This window comes from Bombyx mandarina, chromosome 10, assembly GCF_030267445.1.
Source record: "Bombyx mandarina strain Sakado chromosome 10, ASM3026744v2".
Classification (NCBI taxonomy): domain Eukaryota; kingdom Metazoa; phylum Arthropoda; class Insecta; order Lepidoptera; family Bombycidae; genus Bombyx; species Bombyx mandarina.
This window is the reverse complement of record NC_143217.1, coordinates 2185563-2204740: the sequence shown is the minus strand read 5'-3', so window position 1 is coordinate 2204740 and position 19178 is coordinate 2185563. Positions and strand designations below refer to the sequence as shown.

The 19178-nt window shown below is 39.6% G+C and overlaps 1 protein-coding gene and 1 long non-coding RNA gene across 2 annotated transcripts in view; one reads left to right on the top strand and one right to left on the bottom strand.

Annotated features, from left to right (window-relative positions):
* The window catches only part of Hml (hemolectin), a 101821-nt gene that overhangs the window by 49660 nt on the left and 32983 nt on the right, over positions 1-19178 (bottom strand). The window contains 19 exon segments of the mRNA XM_089730134.1: positions 1004-1220; positions 1825-2113; positions 3150-3305; positions 5651-5830; positions 6283-6476; positions 7291-7415; positions 8238-8533; positions 9614-9745; positions 10181-10299; positions 10646-10702; positions 11257-11454; positions 11619-11805; positions 12205-12375; positions 13973-14190; positions 14706-14834; positions 15134-15383; positions 17442-17588; positions 17659-17779; positions 18890-19020. Of these exon segments, the coding sequence (XP_089586260.1) occupies positions 1004-1220; positions 1825-2113; positions 3150-3305; positions 5651-5830; positions 6283-6476; positions 7291-7415; positions 8238-8533; positions 9614-9745; positions 10181-10299; positions 10646-10702; positions 11257-11454; positions 11619-11805; positions 12205-12375; positions 13973-14190; positions 14706-14834; positions 15134-15383; positions 17442-17588; positions 17659-17779; positions 18890-19020 (3317 nt within the window).
* On the top strand, positions 14757-15571 carry LOC149502124 (uncharacterized). Its single transcript, XR_016323622.1, has 2 exons — positions 14757-14853; positions 15096-15571. It is a non-coding gene; the product is annotated as an uncharacterized LOC149502124 (long non-coding RNA).

Sequence of the window (19178 nt, the reverse complement as noted above, 5' to 3'; positions counted from 1 at the left end):
TCGTTGGGACAACGATATAATAAAAATCGCTGGTAAAAACTGGAAGACAATTGCCAAAAATAAAGACAAATGGAAAAGTCTGGAGGAGGCCTTCACCCTCACATAAGAGGGGTTCTTGCATGCCTGCATGCTAAATTAATATAACCTTTTTTATATCTTTTATGTTGATACGACTAATATTATACACAATATATTAAGAATTCTATCATAATTAGTATCTATTATTATTAATGTATTATCAACAATTTTTATAATTTTTGTAATATCACTTTTTTAAAATGCAAGAAACAAAAGGCTTTTTTTTATTTATTTATTAATGTAGTCGAAGTAAATAAATAGGCATAATTAAAGATAATATCTTAAAAATTCGTGGACAGACCTTGAAAATGTTTTAATTGAACTATTGAAAAGTTTTCTATACCGGCCTTCAAAAAAATAAATCTTGTTTACTCGTCGTGACCTAAAGGATAAGACGTCCGGTGCATTCGTATCTAGCAATGCACCGGTGTTCGAATCTCAGGCGGGTACCAATTTTTCTAATGAAATACGTACTCAGCAAATGTTCACGATTGACTTCCACGTTGAAGGAATAACCTCGTGTAATAAAAATCAAACTCGCAAGATTATAATTTGCGTAATTACCGGTGGTAGGGACCTCTTGTGAGTCCGCGCTGGTAGGTACCGCCACCCTGTCTATTTCTGCCGTGAAGCAGTGATGCGTTTCGGTTTGAAGAGCGGGGCAGCCGTTGTAACTATACTTGAGACCTTAGAACTTATATCTCAAGGTGGGTGGCGCATTTACGTTGTAGATGTCTATGGGCTCCAGTAACCGCTTAACACCAGGTGGGCTGTGAGCTCGTCCACCCATCTAAGCAATAAAAATAAATAAAAATAATCGTAAACATCGGTTCGCCTAGAAAAAAAGTTCTACACACATACACATAAAAATACAGTGAAAGCGAATATCGACTGCAGTTTCTGCTATAAATAAAATTCAACTCACGTCATAAATGATTCGACACAAGGACACTCGGCCCTCGGCACACAGTTCTCCCCGTCAAAGTATTCCGGGTATGAGCACGTGCACTCCTTCGCCTCCACTCCGGGACAGATGTGACAATTCGGCATTTCACCCTCCTGTGACATCCCGTATTCTTTTCTAACGACTTGGGGTTCTTCCCTTCCTTCTTCCTCTTCTGGCAGCGATCGTAGGATTTCAGCTGTACGTTCAAGTATTACGAATGAAATTAGGTTAGTCTCTTATTAAGATCCGTGGAAGTACGCAGGACCCCACCGTGTGTATTCTTCAAAGAACGCCTCATTTAGTATACAGACTATAGATAGGAGAAAGATATGAAAGGAGGCCACGACCCTCAGCATTGAGAATTATCGACGTAGGGAGAAGAATTATTAAGATATAACAAAAACTTTCGGGGGCCCGGTGTAGGCCGGCTTTTCATGTAGAAGAGTATTAAAAATGTTTGATTAAAATGCAAGAAAACAAATTGAAAGTTTTGTGAATTTATCAATGTTAATATCCTTATGTTTTTGTGACTTCAGACATCGCATTATATAGTGTGAGTTCGTCGGCCTATTTATAAAACTCTCTTCTTCTTTTTCTTCACCTTATCCCACTAGGTGGGGTCGGCACAGCTATTTTTTCTCTTCCATTCTCTTCTATCAGCGGTCATCTCAACAATCACTCCTCTCTCACTCTCATATCGTCATTCACACATTCCATCCATGTCTTCTTCAGTCGACCTCTTCCCCCTATACCTATTTATAAAACTGAATTATTAAATTAATCTATAAAATAAAACTCACGATATGGCTCAAAGCATCCAATGGGTTCGATTCTCAATTCGATGTTTTTGTTCCATTTCTGCGGGAGTACCTTCAAGTATCTCGCACGTATGGGCGGGCGGAACTCATTCGTCACCGATACGATTCCATCGAAATTTGCCGGGAATATTTTCTCTTTGCCGTCTTTGTCGATGACTGGGTTGAAAGTTTCGAAGTCTGAGGTGTAAAGGACTTTGTAGGAGGTGACCCATCCGTCGTTTCCGCCTTTGGTGAGGATACCGGTGATGTTACGGGGCCCTGTGAAGTCGAACTGGCGAAAGGAAATGTGATTAGTGCCTGTAACTTTAAAATACAGACTCAAAAAAAAATAACCAAAAATATTTTATTTGGTAATAGTCATTCGAATTTACATGGTGTGTGTGTGTGATTTAGATTGAATAGCAAAGAATTTGTCGGATTGCTTAAAATATTTAGGGGCCTCAATAGAAAAGGATTGTTTTTCATAACTGGTTAGGCCAATATTTATCTCCAACTTGAATCTATCTCACAGATGAATAAACATTTTTTTGATAAATAATGCCAAACCCGATTATTATTTTAGCAGAAAACTGATGTTGGCAACTTAATTGTATAATGTATCGATATTTGCAATTTTAACCATATTTACTGGACCTAAGCTATAACTGTGCAATGGGCAATGGAAACAATATAAAATCTCAAATATAAAATTGCCTTTCAAAAATATTGACTGCGGACAGCAAGCCAATGTAGTGGTAAATTAATCGACCAAAAAATTTCAATTATGCTAATTTTTTTCCAGTGTCAAATATAGATATATCACCTTTACTAAAACAAACATTTCCTTGCACAAAGTTTTCCATTTTTACAACTGGCAATATAATAAAGGATGCGTAAGCTTAGACTTTTTGCCGGGAACGCGAGGAGTGAAGTTATGTGATTTGTTTTATTTTGTCTATTTAGTGTTTCTGAAGAAACCTGAAGGTTTAAATGTGTAATAACGGTGGTTTATTAACTGTTTCATATCTGTGAAAGTGCACAAATGTGGGAAAGTGAAACAAAGCTGCTGGACGTAACTTTTCGGGTTCCTCCAAAAAATCCACTGAAAAAATCTCAGTAAATGACCACCATTTTACTGAGATTATATTTCATCCCAGTTAATTAATGTCTCAAATTAATCATCTTCATTTCATTTCATTTCACTCCATATTAATATTTTTCATAAGAATATGAATATAATATGTAAATTAAAATAAGACATGACTTAAAGGTTAGTTACCAGATCATAATATCCCTTAAAAAAATATAAAAAAAATGCGTAAGCTCACCATGACCCATCCCGGCGTGTTGTACAGCGGCTTCCAGCCTCGGTTTCCGTTGATGGAAAGGTAGTCCTTCTCCTCGCTATTGGAGCTGACCTGAATGTTCTCTAGCGGCAACTCACCGATCAACCCAAGCGGCTCCGTACATTGTAGTGGTGATTCCTGTGCAATATACATTCCTGTGTCACGTAGTAATGGCCAAAACGAACGATATTTAATCAACAATTAGCTGACCCGGCAGACTTCGTAGTGCCTCTATCGATAAATAAAAGATCTAAACTTTTGTATAAAACAAACATAAAATAAACAAAGGAATCCGTCCGACGGGGGACACATCAAAGGAAAAACAAAATAGTTATTTTTATTTAATTCCAAGCATTTTCATATTTATCTACCTTTTAAACCTTCTCTGGACTTCCACAAATAATTCAAGACCAAAATTAGCCAAACCGGTCCAGCCGTTCTCGAGTTTTAGCGAGACAAACGAACAACAATTCATTTTTATATATATAGATAGATAAATGGAAGAACGGAGGGCAGACAAGCCGCTGCGTGCCTTTAAGAGTTATTTACAAACTTACTTTGAAGAGCATCAAAGAGTCTGCTGAGCGCTTAGTAGTGCTCTTTGTGAGCAACTATACAGCGCCTCCTCTTGAAAGGAAATCTTAACTACACCAAATCACGGCTATCTGACTTATAAACCCAAAACGCATGATTAATTTGCGCAAAATAAGGCAGAATTATTATTCTACCTACTTCCTACTACCTAATCTATAGGCAGGTACTATTGTACCTACCCCTGCGTGCTTATAATACGCCCTGCCATCAGTAAATTCGCCAAATTTATTAAAATAAAAGTTCACGTTATGTACTTATCAATAGACGGATCACAAGATGGCCTCGTAAAGACAAAAAAAAAATGCTTAAGTGAACTAAATAACAATTATATTTCATTTCACAGGCGAATGACGTATATAAACGTGTTATTAATCGTTTCAAGCTTTTGCGGCTGTTTACATCGTAAACAGAATATATTTATTAAATAACCATGTTATTTGTTTGGAGTTTCTCCAGCACTCCGTAGCTTCTTCGCAAAATTCTAGTTTTCTAATTAAAATCTAATAATGAAATTTACTAGTTTAAATAATATCTCGTTCAATATTGGTTTAGTAGTAGTCGTAACAGTCACACTTGAGCACATGTTTTGGTTAAACTAGGTTACCTATATCATATGATTTATTTATTTATTAAGTCGCACCAACAAAGTGATCATCAATACAAAACATTGACAAATTGACAAAAGTTCATGGCAGATGTCACCTCAATTATAGGTGCAATCGACAGTGCATTAACATCAAAAATAAAAAAAATATACAGCTAAGATTTGAATACATTTCATTCATTGCTTAAGATTAATTTAATTGGGAGATGATCCGCGACAGATTTTTCCTGAAAGTAGTGAGACAATCAGAAAAAACATCTATTTCACTTAAAATAAGTTCAGCGCAATCGGACAACTCCGAAGGAACATTGACGGAGACCGCGCTACCGTGGACATTATTGTAGTCCCAAAGGATTCTGTTTAAGGGAGAGTAAGCACCTAAATTCGAACGAGCGGGCTTTCTTATAAACGGTTTATATTTCTTCGTTCTTGGTAGGTACTTACGTGCTGATATTTTTATCTGGGTTAATAGGTTAGGTGTGTCGGTTATTCCATGAATTAATTTGTACAGAAATATACCCCCATTAGTTTTCTCCGGTTTAGAAGAGAGTCTAAATTAAAGTGGCAAAGTCTATCTTCATAGCTGGGTAACTTCCTAACCAGATTGTAGTTGTAAGACAAGTACCATAGAAACCGTTTTATTATTATATTATATTTATTATTATTATAAAAAAAAGAACACAATATTTCTAAAAACTGTTTTCTTAAAAATTTCTTAAAAATTCCAAAAAATTTGGTTAAACTGTAATATTTTTATGCACGTGTTTATTTCACAACAAGAACCTTCGTTCGACTTCGTTGACCGTGGTAGCAGCGGGCTAAATTATTCTCACGGAATTTACATTTCACGTCTAATTATAATTGTCACAATATAAATAAATTAGACTTATTGTTTTAAAGAAAAAGTTTTTTTTTTCTAATTTAAAGTAATAAACAATTTAAGAGTTTTATTAAAATTGGCTTTTAACAAGTATTACGCGTACCTACGCGAGATCTTTAAACTTGAAACGAAGAGACATGCAGTCTGTGTACTGAGAAACATAAGATATCAACAGATATGTTTTCTAATATTAGACTAGGTAGGTAGGTTATGAAATTCTTAAAATTTCGTCACATAAAATCTTCTTTCTCGGTGGCCACAGATACTACAAACTAAAGTTACATATTTTAGAATGGCGAAAGTAAAAAATATAAGGTTTTGTTTTTATTTTTATGAAGAAAAAAAAACTTGTTTCTGTGTGAGATGCATAGATTATACACTTGTGAGATGGTTAGGTACACTCACAGAGGTGGGAGTAGGCTCCGAAGTTTCTGTGGTGAGGGGCTCCGCGCATCCGATGATCTCCAGCCTGAGGGAGATCTCATCGTGCCACGTCAGGGGTCTGATGCGGACCACCTTGGCCTCGATGGGAGGACTTATCATCTGCTTTACTGGATGAGTGTTGTCAATCGGGCCACGGAATGTCTAGAATCACAAAATAAATCACCTTTTGAAACATCCAAAATTACCTTTGATTCAGAAGTGACAAAAACAATTATTTGAAAGCTCAGACGCTGTTAATAACAAGGTAAATCTACTCAAAGATCTTTTCTTTTTCTTTTTATTGCATATGTGGGTGGACTAGCTCACAGCCCATCTAGTGCTACTACCTGTGAGTTACCTGAGTGGTTACCGGAGCTCATAGACATCTACAACTTAAATGCCGCCATCGACCTTGAGATATGAGTTCTAAGGTCTCAGTATAGTTCAAAGTAAGTCTTAATACATATTATGATAATCATGGGCGAATAGAAATGCACATCTATAGAATACCAAACACATTAACTGAAAGTCAACAAATTGAAGTATCTTTCCCTAAGTGCCAGCGGACTTCGAAGGTCACTGGGATCTGAACCTGTGATAGTAGTCTGCGTTACCTTAGGTTTGCCATCAGGTCCGTCAACAGTCGAGAAGGTGTTGCCGTCATCTCCGTACATGATCTCGTAGCTGGTGACGTACTGGTCGAAGATGGGACTGCCCTGCAAGACGACTCCATAGATCGGCTCCCGACGAGGAAGCTCCACTTGTATGTACTGCTTGTCGTTGTTCACTTTAGGATTCCAACTGCCGGCTGTCAAAAGATTTATTGAAAAATAATAATAATTAATTGTTTGTACAGGGTATAACGAATGAATGGGTGATCTTAACCGACCTCGAATGGGCCACGCAAAGCCGACACGATTTTTATTTATTTATTGCTTAGATGTGTGGACGAGCTCACTGTCCACCTGGTGCTAAATGATTACTGCAGCCCATGGACATCTACAATGTAAGCGCACTACACACCTTGAGATATAGTACTAAGGTCTCAATATAGTTACAACGACTGCCCCGCCCTTCAAACCGGAACGCATTACTGCTTCACAGCTGAAATAGGCGGGGTGGTGGCACCTACCCGTGCGGACTCACAAGACGTCCTACCACCAGTAAAAACTGCAGTTAAAGATACGAGTTAGGTGCGCTTTATTTGGTAGAAAGTGATGTGACCAAAGTTCAAGACGCACACACTCGGAACTTAACTGAAGACGCATCTACGTTGAAAGAGTTCATACAAAAGCTTTTCACACTTTCACCTCCGAAAATAGAATGATTTCAACTTTAACTACTAATTAAATTTATTAACGACTAGCTATACCCGTCCGCTTCGCTGGGCATTCAAAATTAACATTACTATTTCTCACCCCCACAAAGGTTCTCATCATTAATGCCCCCGTAACTGGTGTAGGGAGTCCAACACTCATATAAATATTAGCCTATCCATTGAGTACATGTATTTTCTACATGGATACCAAATTTCAAGTCGATCGGTTGCATGGTTCAGTAGTTATAACGGAACATCCGTAAAAACCACTGTGCATTTATATATTAGTATAGACAAAGCTTACCTCCAGAATTCGTTGGTCCTCGATTTAGTCTAGCGTTGTGCGGAGCGAAGATCTCACTGAACTCTGAACTGGCGGTGAACGCTGTGTCGGGAAGAGGCTCGTCTCCCATTACCAAGTCTATGTAGCTACGGACAATAGGAAACGTTAATGATGTCTTTCAATTGCTTTTTTTTTTATTTATTGCTTAGATGGGTGGACGAGCTGACAGCCCACCTGGTGTTAAGTGGTTACTGGAGCCCATGGACATCTACAACGTAAATGCGCCACCCACCTTGAGATATAAGTTCTAAGATCTCAGTATAGTTACAATGGCTGCCCCACCCTTCAAACCGAAACGCATTACTGCTTCACGGCAGAAATAGGCAGGGCGGTGGTACCTACCCGCGCGGACTCACAAGAGGTCCTACCACCAATTGCTTTTAATTGTTCATTTGTTCACTGGTGGCAGGTGGTGAGTCCGTTCGGGTAGGTACCACCACCTTGCGTATTGCTGCCGTGAAGCAATAGTGCGTTTCGGTTTGAAGGGTAGGGCAGCCGTTGTAACTATACTTGAGACCTTAGAACTGATATCTCAAAGTGGGTCGCGGCATTTACGTTATGGATGTCTATGGGCTGTGAGCTCGATCACCCATCTATGCAATAACAAAATAAAAACATTTAGTACATAGCGCACCAAGCACTTGGCGTTAGTATAGTCTATGGCATTGTGTATTTAGCATTTGGTGTATCATAAGCAGTCAGTGTCGTTGCGTGTAGTGAGTGAAGTCAGCGAAGTCTATTGTACATAATAATACGCTGTGCGTATATATTGACACCCTGTCAGCGAAGTATCGACACTGTCAATAGCTGGATATGTGCATTAAAAAATATTAGTAGACAACTAAAAAAATACAAGCAACTTGAAATATTACATGTCCTATTTTATTATTAAAAAATAATATAATTACTTATCCGGCGAACATTCTGGGGGCGGAGACACGGTTGATTTGATTATAAGCGGCACCGTGGTCTCGGTGGTCGTCTCAGTCGGTGCAGGAGTGGTGGTGGTCGTGGTGGTGGTTGTGGTGGTGGTTGTAGTGGTGGTCGTGCTGGTGGTCGTGGTGCTGACCGGCCGCACGATGTACGGCAGGTGGGTGGACCCTTGGTGAGGGATGTTCAACGAGACACAGTCCTTAGAGTCGCAGTACAGGTTGTTGTCCAAACACTGACACTTGATGCAGCCGGACTCCGTCACTCCTCCTGGCTGCGATTGAATAATACAAAGCATTATCATCTGTACCATCCTTTAATATTGATTCATTATTTTATAAATTAGCGTAGTAGAACAATTTTGTGTCAAGTCACGGCTAGCGTGGTCTTTAACCCCACAGCGTGTATGGTACCGGCCATATTGAAACTTGAGTCTCGATTTCACTGAATCGAAGTTTATCTATCCACCAACCCGGTATTTATGATGGCTAATGTAATAACTTTTATAAACGTATCGAGTAGCTCGTCCAATGTGGGCGTCAGAGGAGGTTTAGTTAAGATATACGGTGAGGACGAAGATCTGTGAGTTAATTAATGATTTAAAAACTTTCCAGTGCTCATTCTTGTATTAGTATAATTTATAGTTTTCAAAGATACGACCCATCTCATCAATACTATCAAGAGCATAATCTAAAGCATTGACTTAGTAGGTAAGAAATAAAATAGGGTTATTTTTTTGGCTTCTTGATGGTGTTTTCTTTTACATTTTTGTCGTGTAGCTTTACAGAGTAATGTCGCAGCTGACAGCTAGACATGGAGATGTAGAAACGCAGCGATCGGGGCAGTGGCGTAGCAAGGAGGGGCAAGTGGGGGCATCATGCCCCGGGCACTACTCATAAAGGGTCATCAAATGGTCCGCATAACAAAATACTTGCTGGATAAATTTTATTTTTATTATAATTGATTTCTGGAAAATATATCTTAATGTAATTTAGTGTAATATAATGTAATAAATGCTGCCAGCCTTCTGGGGACGTGGCCAACTGGCGGTGAGCTAACACAGATTTCCTATTTATAAGTATCCTTAAAATCGTTTTTTGTTATGTTTTTAGGTTTTATATTTAATTGGATGTCGCATCCAACAAATTGGGAGTTGATTAAACTGAAGTAAAACACATTCGTCATTCGATATCAAACAGTAGAAGTCCCAAGTCAACTGAAAGTGTAATATTGTAAATGTTAATTCGTAAATAAAAAGGGAAGGGGGGGGGGGGGGGTTAGGACGCTAAAAAGGTATAGCGCCCCATTACGAGATCGTTACGCCATTGGGTCTTGGGCTGGGAGCGCGACTCACCTTGACGATTTGCCCGTCGTTGTAGCACGTGCAGTCCTTGACGGGGACGCAGGTTCGCTCGTCTCGCCAGCGCGAGGAGCCCTCGCACCCATTGCTGGCCACGGACTCATTCACACATCCGTCCACGCACGTCTGTGTATGTTCAATGTTCTTCATAACTTTATAATCTAAGGTTATTTATAAAAGCCTTCATGCTGAATGCTTGACTTGATTTTCTATCTAACCCTAAGGTATACGTATCACTGAGGAATTTGGTTTTAATGAGGATAAAATGTTGATGCCAATCGATCTATTAGGCATCATTATATTATAAATTTCCGTTTTATTTTAGACATAATGTTACCATTAGGGTCCGTATTCATTATAAACATGTAAAGTGTACATGGTCTTAGCGAAATTTGTGAAGAAGTGTAATATTATAGTCTCAATACAATAGAATCATAATAGTGTACCAACTTTTAATTTCAATTACTTATAGTCGACTTTCGACTACCGGGGGATCACTAGTACAGATACAGATAAAACGATTAAAATAAACATAAACCAGATTAAGAAAGTCCTGCCCACCTCGCTTATGCATCTGCCCTTCGCAATGAGAGTCTTCTTGAAGTGGTCACAGAGGCGGTCACACTTGTAGGCGCAGGCCTGGTAGACCTCCCCGGGGGGGCACCGGGATGTGGTTGTCGCTAATGTGGTGCTCACTGAGGATATTGTAGATCATTACATATTTACCAAATTGAATTTAGTTTGTGCGTATTTTTTGGAAAGATCCCACCAGATTCCGAAAAGCACGCCGTGCTCTTTTATTTCAAAATCTAAATGCATTTTCTACGTAGCTTCGATTTGAGTTCTGAAATCTAATCAAGTCAATCTAATGACCGCGATTTAATCGTATTTAAAATAATAGTAAAAGCTTTATTATAGCAAAAACCCGAATATAAATTCCAATGGGCTGTGCAATGTGCGACAATGTATTCCTGGTCTGAAATATGTCCAATTACTTTTATAATACGTGGTATTTGTGATACGTGCCTGGTTCTGAAGAAGCTTCGCTGGTGACAGTCACTGGGGGACTGGTGTCCTGGGGTTCTGTGGATAAAAAAAATTCGATGGCTCAATATTTCATGTGGTAAAATGTCGTATTTAGTCGATTATCTATGCACCATGACTATCCACAGTACTAGATCGATCAGAGTAATTTTCTAAACATCTTGATTTTGAATATAGTGAGAATTTGAGATTAAATCTCGTTCGGCGGCTACTAAGTTAACACTGCTACTGAAGATTAAGAGAAAGTATGGTTTCCAGCGAAGGGTCTAAAATTATCATGAAAGTCAATAAAAAAAACAGATACCTTGCCAGCAGGCGGCTAATTGTGTATACCCGTGAATAAATGTTCATGTAACTGTGGTACCAACTAAGGTCCAATGAAGATGAATGTGCATTTATTGCGTAGGTGGATGATTGAGCTGACGTTCTGCCTTATGGTCTATGAGGTTAGCGCAATCTATGGGCGTCACTATGTAACACCGCCACCTCCCTTGTGACATATCTCTGCTCAGATGATTAATACTTCACCGATTCTCTGAAGGACTTTGGAGGAGAGCGTAATGCCCGTTAGGGTTTCGTCTAATGCGACTAACTTTGGGTGGTGAAGGCGCAGTCCGGCCGGACAGCGGCCACAGCGGCGGGCCAGTCGCAGACCATGGACTGAGGGTTGTACCACGTGCCGGGCCCACAGTTCTTCAGCACGGGCCCGGCGGGGCCACACTCGTAGAACTTGCTGCAGTCCGTTGGGTGCGGCTCGCTGGGACGAACCGACTCCACGCACACTTGCGGCTCTACAACCGTTCAATCGCTCTTACCGATTTCAAATAATAATAAAAAAAAAAACTTAGAATAACTGCGCAAATTCACCCCGAGAACCCTGAATGAAAATTTTGTTTGCTTTTACATTCTAACATAAACAGTATTATTTATTTGATGACAACATAAGTAAACCGACCTTCACATTCGCAGTAGACCTTGATCTCGAAGTCGGGACAGGTTTTCTCTGGCTCCTCACACACGAGTCCGTTCTCCAAGCTGCACTCTACGTTCAGTCCGGTCTCTTTCGGAGTCTTGTGATCATTGACGGTGCGGCACTCAATCTTCTTCATCATTTCGGGTTTGCACATTGGCTTACCGATTTGCTGCAAAAATTTCCATACTTTCTATTTGAAATCAGGATTCAGAGAAGTGATTGAGGTTTTTAAGTCCTGACCCAGTCTAAAAACATTACGGTCAAGAACAGATACGTGACAACTTATACATTAATAAAGATATCGAATACAAATACAAAATCGTTCATTACGGAAATTAAATTGCAATATATACTACAAACAATATAAACTACACAGCTCAGACTAGATGAGATAGACAGATACTACGAGGATCTATTTGGGACGACCAACTTAAATTAATAATTAACGGCTTATGATAGATTGCATAACATACAAGTAGCTCTTTGAAAAGAGGTGTTAAGTGGAGAATTAAAATTACAAATCTATGGTAGACGATGTTAAAAAAGCTGACGGCTTATACAAAGTTACCAGCTCATTAGGTTTGGGTAGCGGCTCGCTCTCGACGGACTGTCCGTCGGGGCCGATCTCGGCGGGTCCCCGGTTGATCCAGGGCGTCCAGCCAGTCACACACTTCAGCGGCTCGTCGTGAGGCCTCTCTGTAGCCGGCTCGGTCGACGATGAGGTCGCTTGGATTCGAGGCTGTTGGAGTTTTACTATCTGTCATTTTCTTGGCATACAAGACATCCAATCTGAAGAATAGCTTCGTATTCCTACAATTTTTTTATTGCTTAGATGGGTGGACGAGCTCACAGCCCATCTGGTGTTAAGTGGTTACTGGAGCCCATAGACATTTACAAAGTAAATACGCCAACCACCTTGAGATGTAAGTTCTAAGGTCTCAGTATAGTTACAACAGCTGCCCCACCCCTTCAAACCGAAACGCATTACTTCACGGCAGAAATAGGCGGGGCGGTGGTATCTACCCGTGCGGACTTACAAGATGTCCTACCACCAATAAGCCACAAGTAACGTACCAGTTCCAGTAACGTAGGGCTTCGTTTGAGTCTGCAAGGTACCACCAGTCTGCTTATTTATACATTGAAGGTTGGATAACTGTTGTACTGTTAAAACTGATATTCATGTCTCAAAATGGGTAGTGACATTGTTGGTTGACGTTGTTGATGTCAATGGGCTCCGGTGACTCGAAGCTCGTTCCATTTTAGTGACAAAAATAACACACACACACACACAAATAATACAGTGTTAATTACCTACGCAAAATTAATGAAAAACTATTTGCATAATAGTTCATGTGATTTGACTATATCTTATTTTATTTAGTTGGAAAATAGTTCCATCCAGATTACTTTATACATATTAAGACAACTTAAAAACCAAAATTTTATCGCACAAATATTGAAATATCGTGATCCAACCACTCAGGCGACTGAGATGGACATTTTTATAGTTCCAATGAATTTGAACCTGAAGGTAAAAATATAAATATAATCTCTTACTAAAAATAATTCAATTTGTTTATTCTTGGCAAATTCATCAAATAATTAGGGAGAGTTGTGTTTATCAGAATCAAAAGATTGGGACTATCAATTGTTCTATGAGTCTATGAGTTCTATGAGTATTCATAAAGGAATACACCACCCATTTGGTTTCGGCTCAAAAATATCTAGATTGAAGCGGCGAAATTATGACATAACTCAGTATGAAAACTTCTTGATTAAAAATAACCATTAATAGATATTTGGTGATATATAGCGGTGACCTCAAAAACATAAAACTACAAATCCACACCTAAATAAACATAAAGTTATTACTAAATTCACATATATAAAACACACACACACACACATACAAAGGTCATTGTATGATTTTGATTATCAAAGAACTATGATTCCATTTGTTTGCCAGAATGAACAAATAGTTATTTATCTTTATTATAATACTAGCTGTACCTGTCCGCTTCGCTAGGTATTTAAAATTAACATTATTATTTCTCAACCCCACGAAGATTCTCATCATTAAGGCCCCCGCTACTGGTGTAGGGAGTCCAACACCCATATAAATATTAGCCTACCCATTAAGTACATGTTTTTTCTACATGGATACCAGTTTTCAAGTCAATCGGATGCATGGTTCAGTAGTTATAACGGAACATCCGTAAAAACCACTGTAGATTTATATATTAGTATAGGTTATATCTCGAGCTTTCCTACATTAGATTTTAACCAGTTCTCACTACTGTACTCTACCCTTTGTTGGTTAGAAATCCCAAACTCACCGCTTCAGTAGAGCAAGGCTGTCCCGTGCACACTTTGTGTTTCTTGGAGCATCGGCAAGTGTGGCAGGCGTCCTCCTCGATGATCTCTCCTTCGAGCACCTCCCTGCCGCCGTCGAGGGTCATGCAGACCGGCTTGCACTTGGCGCGGGGCACGCATTCCGTGGTGGAGTCATTCTTGTAGACCGAGCCTTCCGGGCAAGACTTTTTGGGCTTGCAACCTAAAATTTTTTTATATGGTTTTAGAAAACAAAAATAAACGATTTTTTTATTGCCCTTGTAGGCAGACGAGCATACGGCCCACCTGATGGTGAGTGGTTACCGTCGCCCATGGACTTCAGCAATGTCAGGGGCAGAGCCAAGCCGCTGCCTACGGAGACACTAAAACGGAAATGACAACAATGTTTAGGATATTTTAGATCCATTTTTTCCGCTGTAAGTCAAAGATTATTTTTAGATTTTGAATTAGGAGTTCCCGATATTTTAAAGCTTGCAATTTTATGAAGCATGGGGAAATTGTGGTGAGAACAGTGCCCATTGAGAGTGTTAGCAACACTCCGGTTTGAGGCCCGTGAGCTCACCTACATGTTAGGGCGAAGCTGATATAGCCTCTCAAGGCTATAGGCATAGGTAGGAATAAAAAAAAAGGTGAGAACCCATTATATAATAATGTTGATAATGTAGATAACCGCAAAAGTCTAGAATAATTTTTGATATAACATAAAGGAGGTTATACCTTCCACGCACGTGTCCTGCTCGCAGCGAGCCTTCGTCTCGGCGTAGTACAGTATGTTGTCACACGTCTCGACGGGACACGCCGACACGCACGAGTCGTAATTCGAGCACTCTTCGTCGCATTGCATTGCTGTTAACATAATCATTTGGTTAATTATAAAATTTTCTGCAGACATTTTAGACATTTATCCAAACCTAGTAAATTTTGTTTTAATAAGCTTATAAATTATTGAACTCAATGATAAAATGTGCAAAAGAAAACCCACGAGATGGAGATAAGAAGAACCAAACACACTAGGCTCTACTATATGATCATTAAAACAGATCTATGTCAAAAAATGTGAGCTAATGCATATATGTATTATATTATAGTTACGATATCACATTTTAGGAGAAGCAAATGAAGATGATGAGGAGATGAAGACTCACGGCACAAGTCGTTAGTTCTCCAGTTGAAGGTGACGCCGCGGTGCGCACATGCGTGTGCGTAGGCGGCGAGCGCGGCGCACGCACACTCGCAGTCGGCGCCCGCGTCGCACGCGCACGCGTCGCGCTCGCACCGCGCCACGTACGCGCCCGCGCCCACCTCCCCCGCGCACAGGCTGAACGGGTACCGCTTCAGCGCGCCGCACACGCTCTGCGCCCACTCCTTGCGCTCCGGACGTTGCTTGCAATGGTCCTAAAACAATGAATGAATTGTTCATGCATCGAACGCGTGGACAACAGCGGTGGGAGACGCAGGGGAACGCATCATCTGATCGCGGCTCGCCGACAGACTCGATCAACAACGGACGTTTTGACCGCTCATAAGAATGTTATGTTAATTTCCAAATTTATAAAGTATTAATTATTATAAAGAGAGTTGTATTATTGGAGTTTTATTAACAGAATGAATGAATGAAAATTCTTGATTGCACAAAAATATTATACAAAGGCGAACTAAACGCCATGCAGGCATGGTAACAATCAAGAGATTTTTTTATGAAACCCGAAAAACATTTACGCTTTTCCTTTTTTATTTAGTCCTAAACAGTAATGACAGCGCATTCCTCGATTAGCATCTTGCAGTGATAGTTTTTCATTTATGTGCCCAGATTTGATGTCACGTATTAATAAGATGTAGTATATAATACTAGGCTGCACTAAAAGTATCGGGAATGGAATATTTCCACTGTTCCTGTCATATTAAAATCTTTTTAATTGAAAACTCCTTGGTTTTAAAAATCGAATACCATTTATTTATTTAAAAAAAGATTCTCGGTCTTGTCACGAGGTTTTGTCAAACTTGTTTAGTCGTTGAGAAAATGGAATTGACTCGAGAAAATTCAAGAGCGATGATCTATTATGACTTTCGAAGTGGTTTAACACAAAAACAGTGTGTTGACCGGATGATTTCTGCCTTTGGTGATGAAGCCCCATCCAAAACCACAATTTATCGCTGATTTGCTGAGTTTCAACGTGGACGTGTCAAGCTCAGTGATGATCTCAGTCAAGGTCGTCCAAAAACTGCAGTCACCCAAGAAAACGTTGATGCTGTGCGTAAGCTGATTGAGGAAGATCGACATGTGACATACCGCGAAATTCAGGCAACTTTAGACATTGGCATGAGTCAAATACAAATAATCTTGCATGAACAATTAGGTGTAAAAAAGTTGTTTTCCCGATGGATACCGCATTCGCTCTGTGAAGAGCAAAAAGCGGCTCGCGTTACTTGGTGCGTCAGAACTCTCGAAAGATTCCACGCAGGATCCTCAAATGCTGTATACAACATTGTATCAGGTGACGAATCCTGGATATACGCGTACGAACCCGAAACAAAAAACCAGTCACGAGTTTGGGTGTTCGAAAATGAGTTAAAGCCAACAAAAATTGTTCGTTCACGGAGTGTTGCAAAAAAATGGTGGCCACGTTTGTCTCCAAAACCGGCCATGTTACGACTATTCCTCTTGGGGGACAAAGAACGGTTAATGCAGAATGGTATGCTAGCATTTGTTTGCCACAGGTCGTTTCTGACCTCCGTAAAGAGAACTGCAAACGCCGCATCATCCTCCATCACGACAATACGAGTTCTCACACCGCGCACAGAACAAAAGAGTTTTTAGAGCAAGAAAACATAGAATTATTAGACCATCCGCCGTACAGCCCCGACCTAAGCCCTAATGATTTCTATACTTTCCCTAAAATAAAGAATAAATTGCGTTCCCTAAAATAAAGAATAAATTCACTTCGTTAATTCCCGAAATTTTCAGTGCCGCCCTCGTACTATATGTATATGTGACAATTTCAAAATCTTCTATCTGCAGAGTTGTTATTCTTATGGAATTTACTATAAAATTTTAGATACTTTTCATCTCATTAAGTAAAAGTAAAGAAATATAAATCAACCGAAACTGGAAACAATCTTAGGATTGCATTCAGTTTTTTGCGTTTTCCAGCCGGTGTTGCGTTTTCCAGTCGATGTTGAGTTTTCCATTCGCCAAGAGCAACAAATTAAATTCTTAATGTAAAAGAAATATAAAATCGATGCGTTACTCTTGGCGGCTGGATTTAAAGGAGAAATAGCGTCATGGCAGACGACGCTTGCTGACACTTTGACTTTCAGAAATTGAACAAGTTCCTTGTTTTGGAATAAATAAGATCAATGGGTTTTACACAAAAAAGAAACAGACAATATCGGAAAGCTGCGTAATTAAAAGCTTAAAATATATTAATTAGTTGCAGACTTCAAGAGACTCACAATAACAGGTTGAGGCTTAGGGCAGGTCGGCTTCAGTTTCCACGAGTCAGCGAATATTAGAGCAGAGGACTCCGACATGCCGCCTCCCGACGGAGTCTGGAAGTCATCTCGCATGTCTCCGTTGTAGTTACCACACAAACCTTTCACCTGGAAAAAAAAACAATATTAATCACACGCGATGTTATGCAAAGGAAAAGCTTTATTAAGCACTACTTACTCGTCCCTGCCACATAGTGTCGATCTTGACGTAAACCCGTAACCCTCGATCCCACTGCAGGCTCATTCCTAGAGACGGTACATCCAGGAACACGTACGCACCGGCCTTACGCATCTTTATCCTGTAGAAGAACATTTAATATTAGTCTTCGCGCAACTATAACAATAGGACCATGATCATTAACACCTCTTTTGTTTCACTATAGTATTTATTTCCCTTTTTGTATTGTGATTCGTATTTTTAAAAAAAAACAATACCTTAATTAACTACAGCATTTGCCTGTTTATATATTAATTTGCTTGTCTATGGATCTTTTGCTGTGCTGCTAGAATAAGTGCGTTATGGGGTTGGTTGAATAAGCTATAAGAAACACTCTTGATTAAAAATGACTTCTACTTTTGAGAACATGCACAATCATTTAATAACACGCTACATGAAATTTCCGCATTGGTGGATCAATATGACAATAACATAATGAGAATGGTAATAATGAGGAACTCATAATAAATAAGTAAAAATAACAGAGAGGCAGGAGAGAAAAGTATATAAAAAGAACACACTGTATATACCCCTTATAACGCAAGCATTCACCACATTAGTGCTAAACGATTAGGATACTTTATTAATAAAGGCAGACTAGTCTATGGGCAGGAGTAGTGAATATAACTCCGTCTATACACTATATAGTGAATATAGCTCCGTCTACTACTAAGGGCTCTTTTCCATTGCATAACAAATGAACTTTCCCAATGTTCCAAACTGTGATTATATGTTTTTTTAGTGCCCTTGTAGGCAGACGAGCATATGGCTCACCTGATGGTAGTGGTTACCGACGCCCATGGACTTCAGCAATGCCAGGGGCAGAGCCAAGCCGCTGCCTAAGAATACTTAAGGGAAAATGGACACATCTTCTAAAAAAATCTTCTCGGCTTTTAACACAAGATATGCCTATGCAGCCCAGGCTACCTCGAGCCATACAACTGCTTGTTTTAATAGAAGCATCCGTATCTTTCATCATTTTCTGGCTTACCAAAGTGGGTGGTCGTTAAGGATCTGCCCTTTCATAAAGGTTCAATTCGAATTACAATGCGCGATATGCTGACTCTCTCGGGTAGGCTTTCACGCAAGTTGAAGAAATTTGGAAAATGTTAATATCTGAGACCTGAGTGGACTGAAAAATCCAAATACACCATATCTATTTCCATACAGTTTTCCAATTAATGAATTTTACCGTTTGAGCTTAGAGATATCAGGAATGGGCGCGTTTTTGGTTAGGGACACGATCTCCTCGTTTCCAGCTCCTCCGACCTTCAAAGTGACAGATTTGGAACAGGTCGCTCCTGTTGTGCCGCACGGGACGTTCTGCAATTAAAGTTTTGGGGTCAAATTTATAATGGTTTCGTCGTATATACTGCATGAAGTACCAGGTCTAATTAGGACTCACGGCTTAGCAGCCAGCTTTTGTTTTTAAAAACGTTAGAGCAAACTATTTTCCTGTTGCATATTGATTTTTTTCTAAA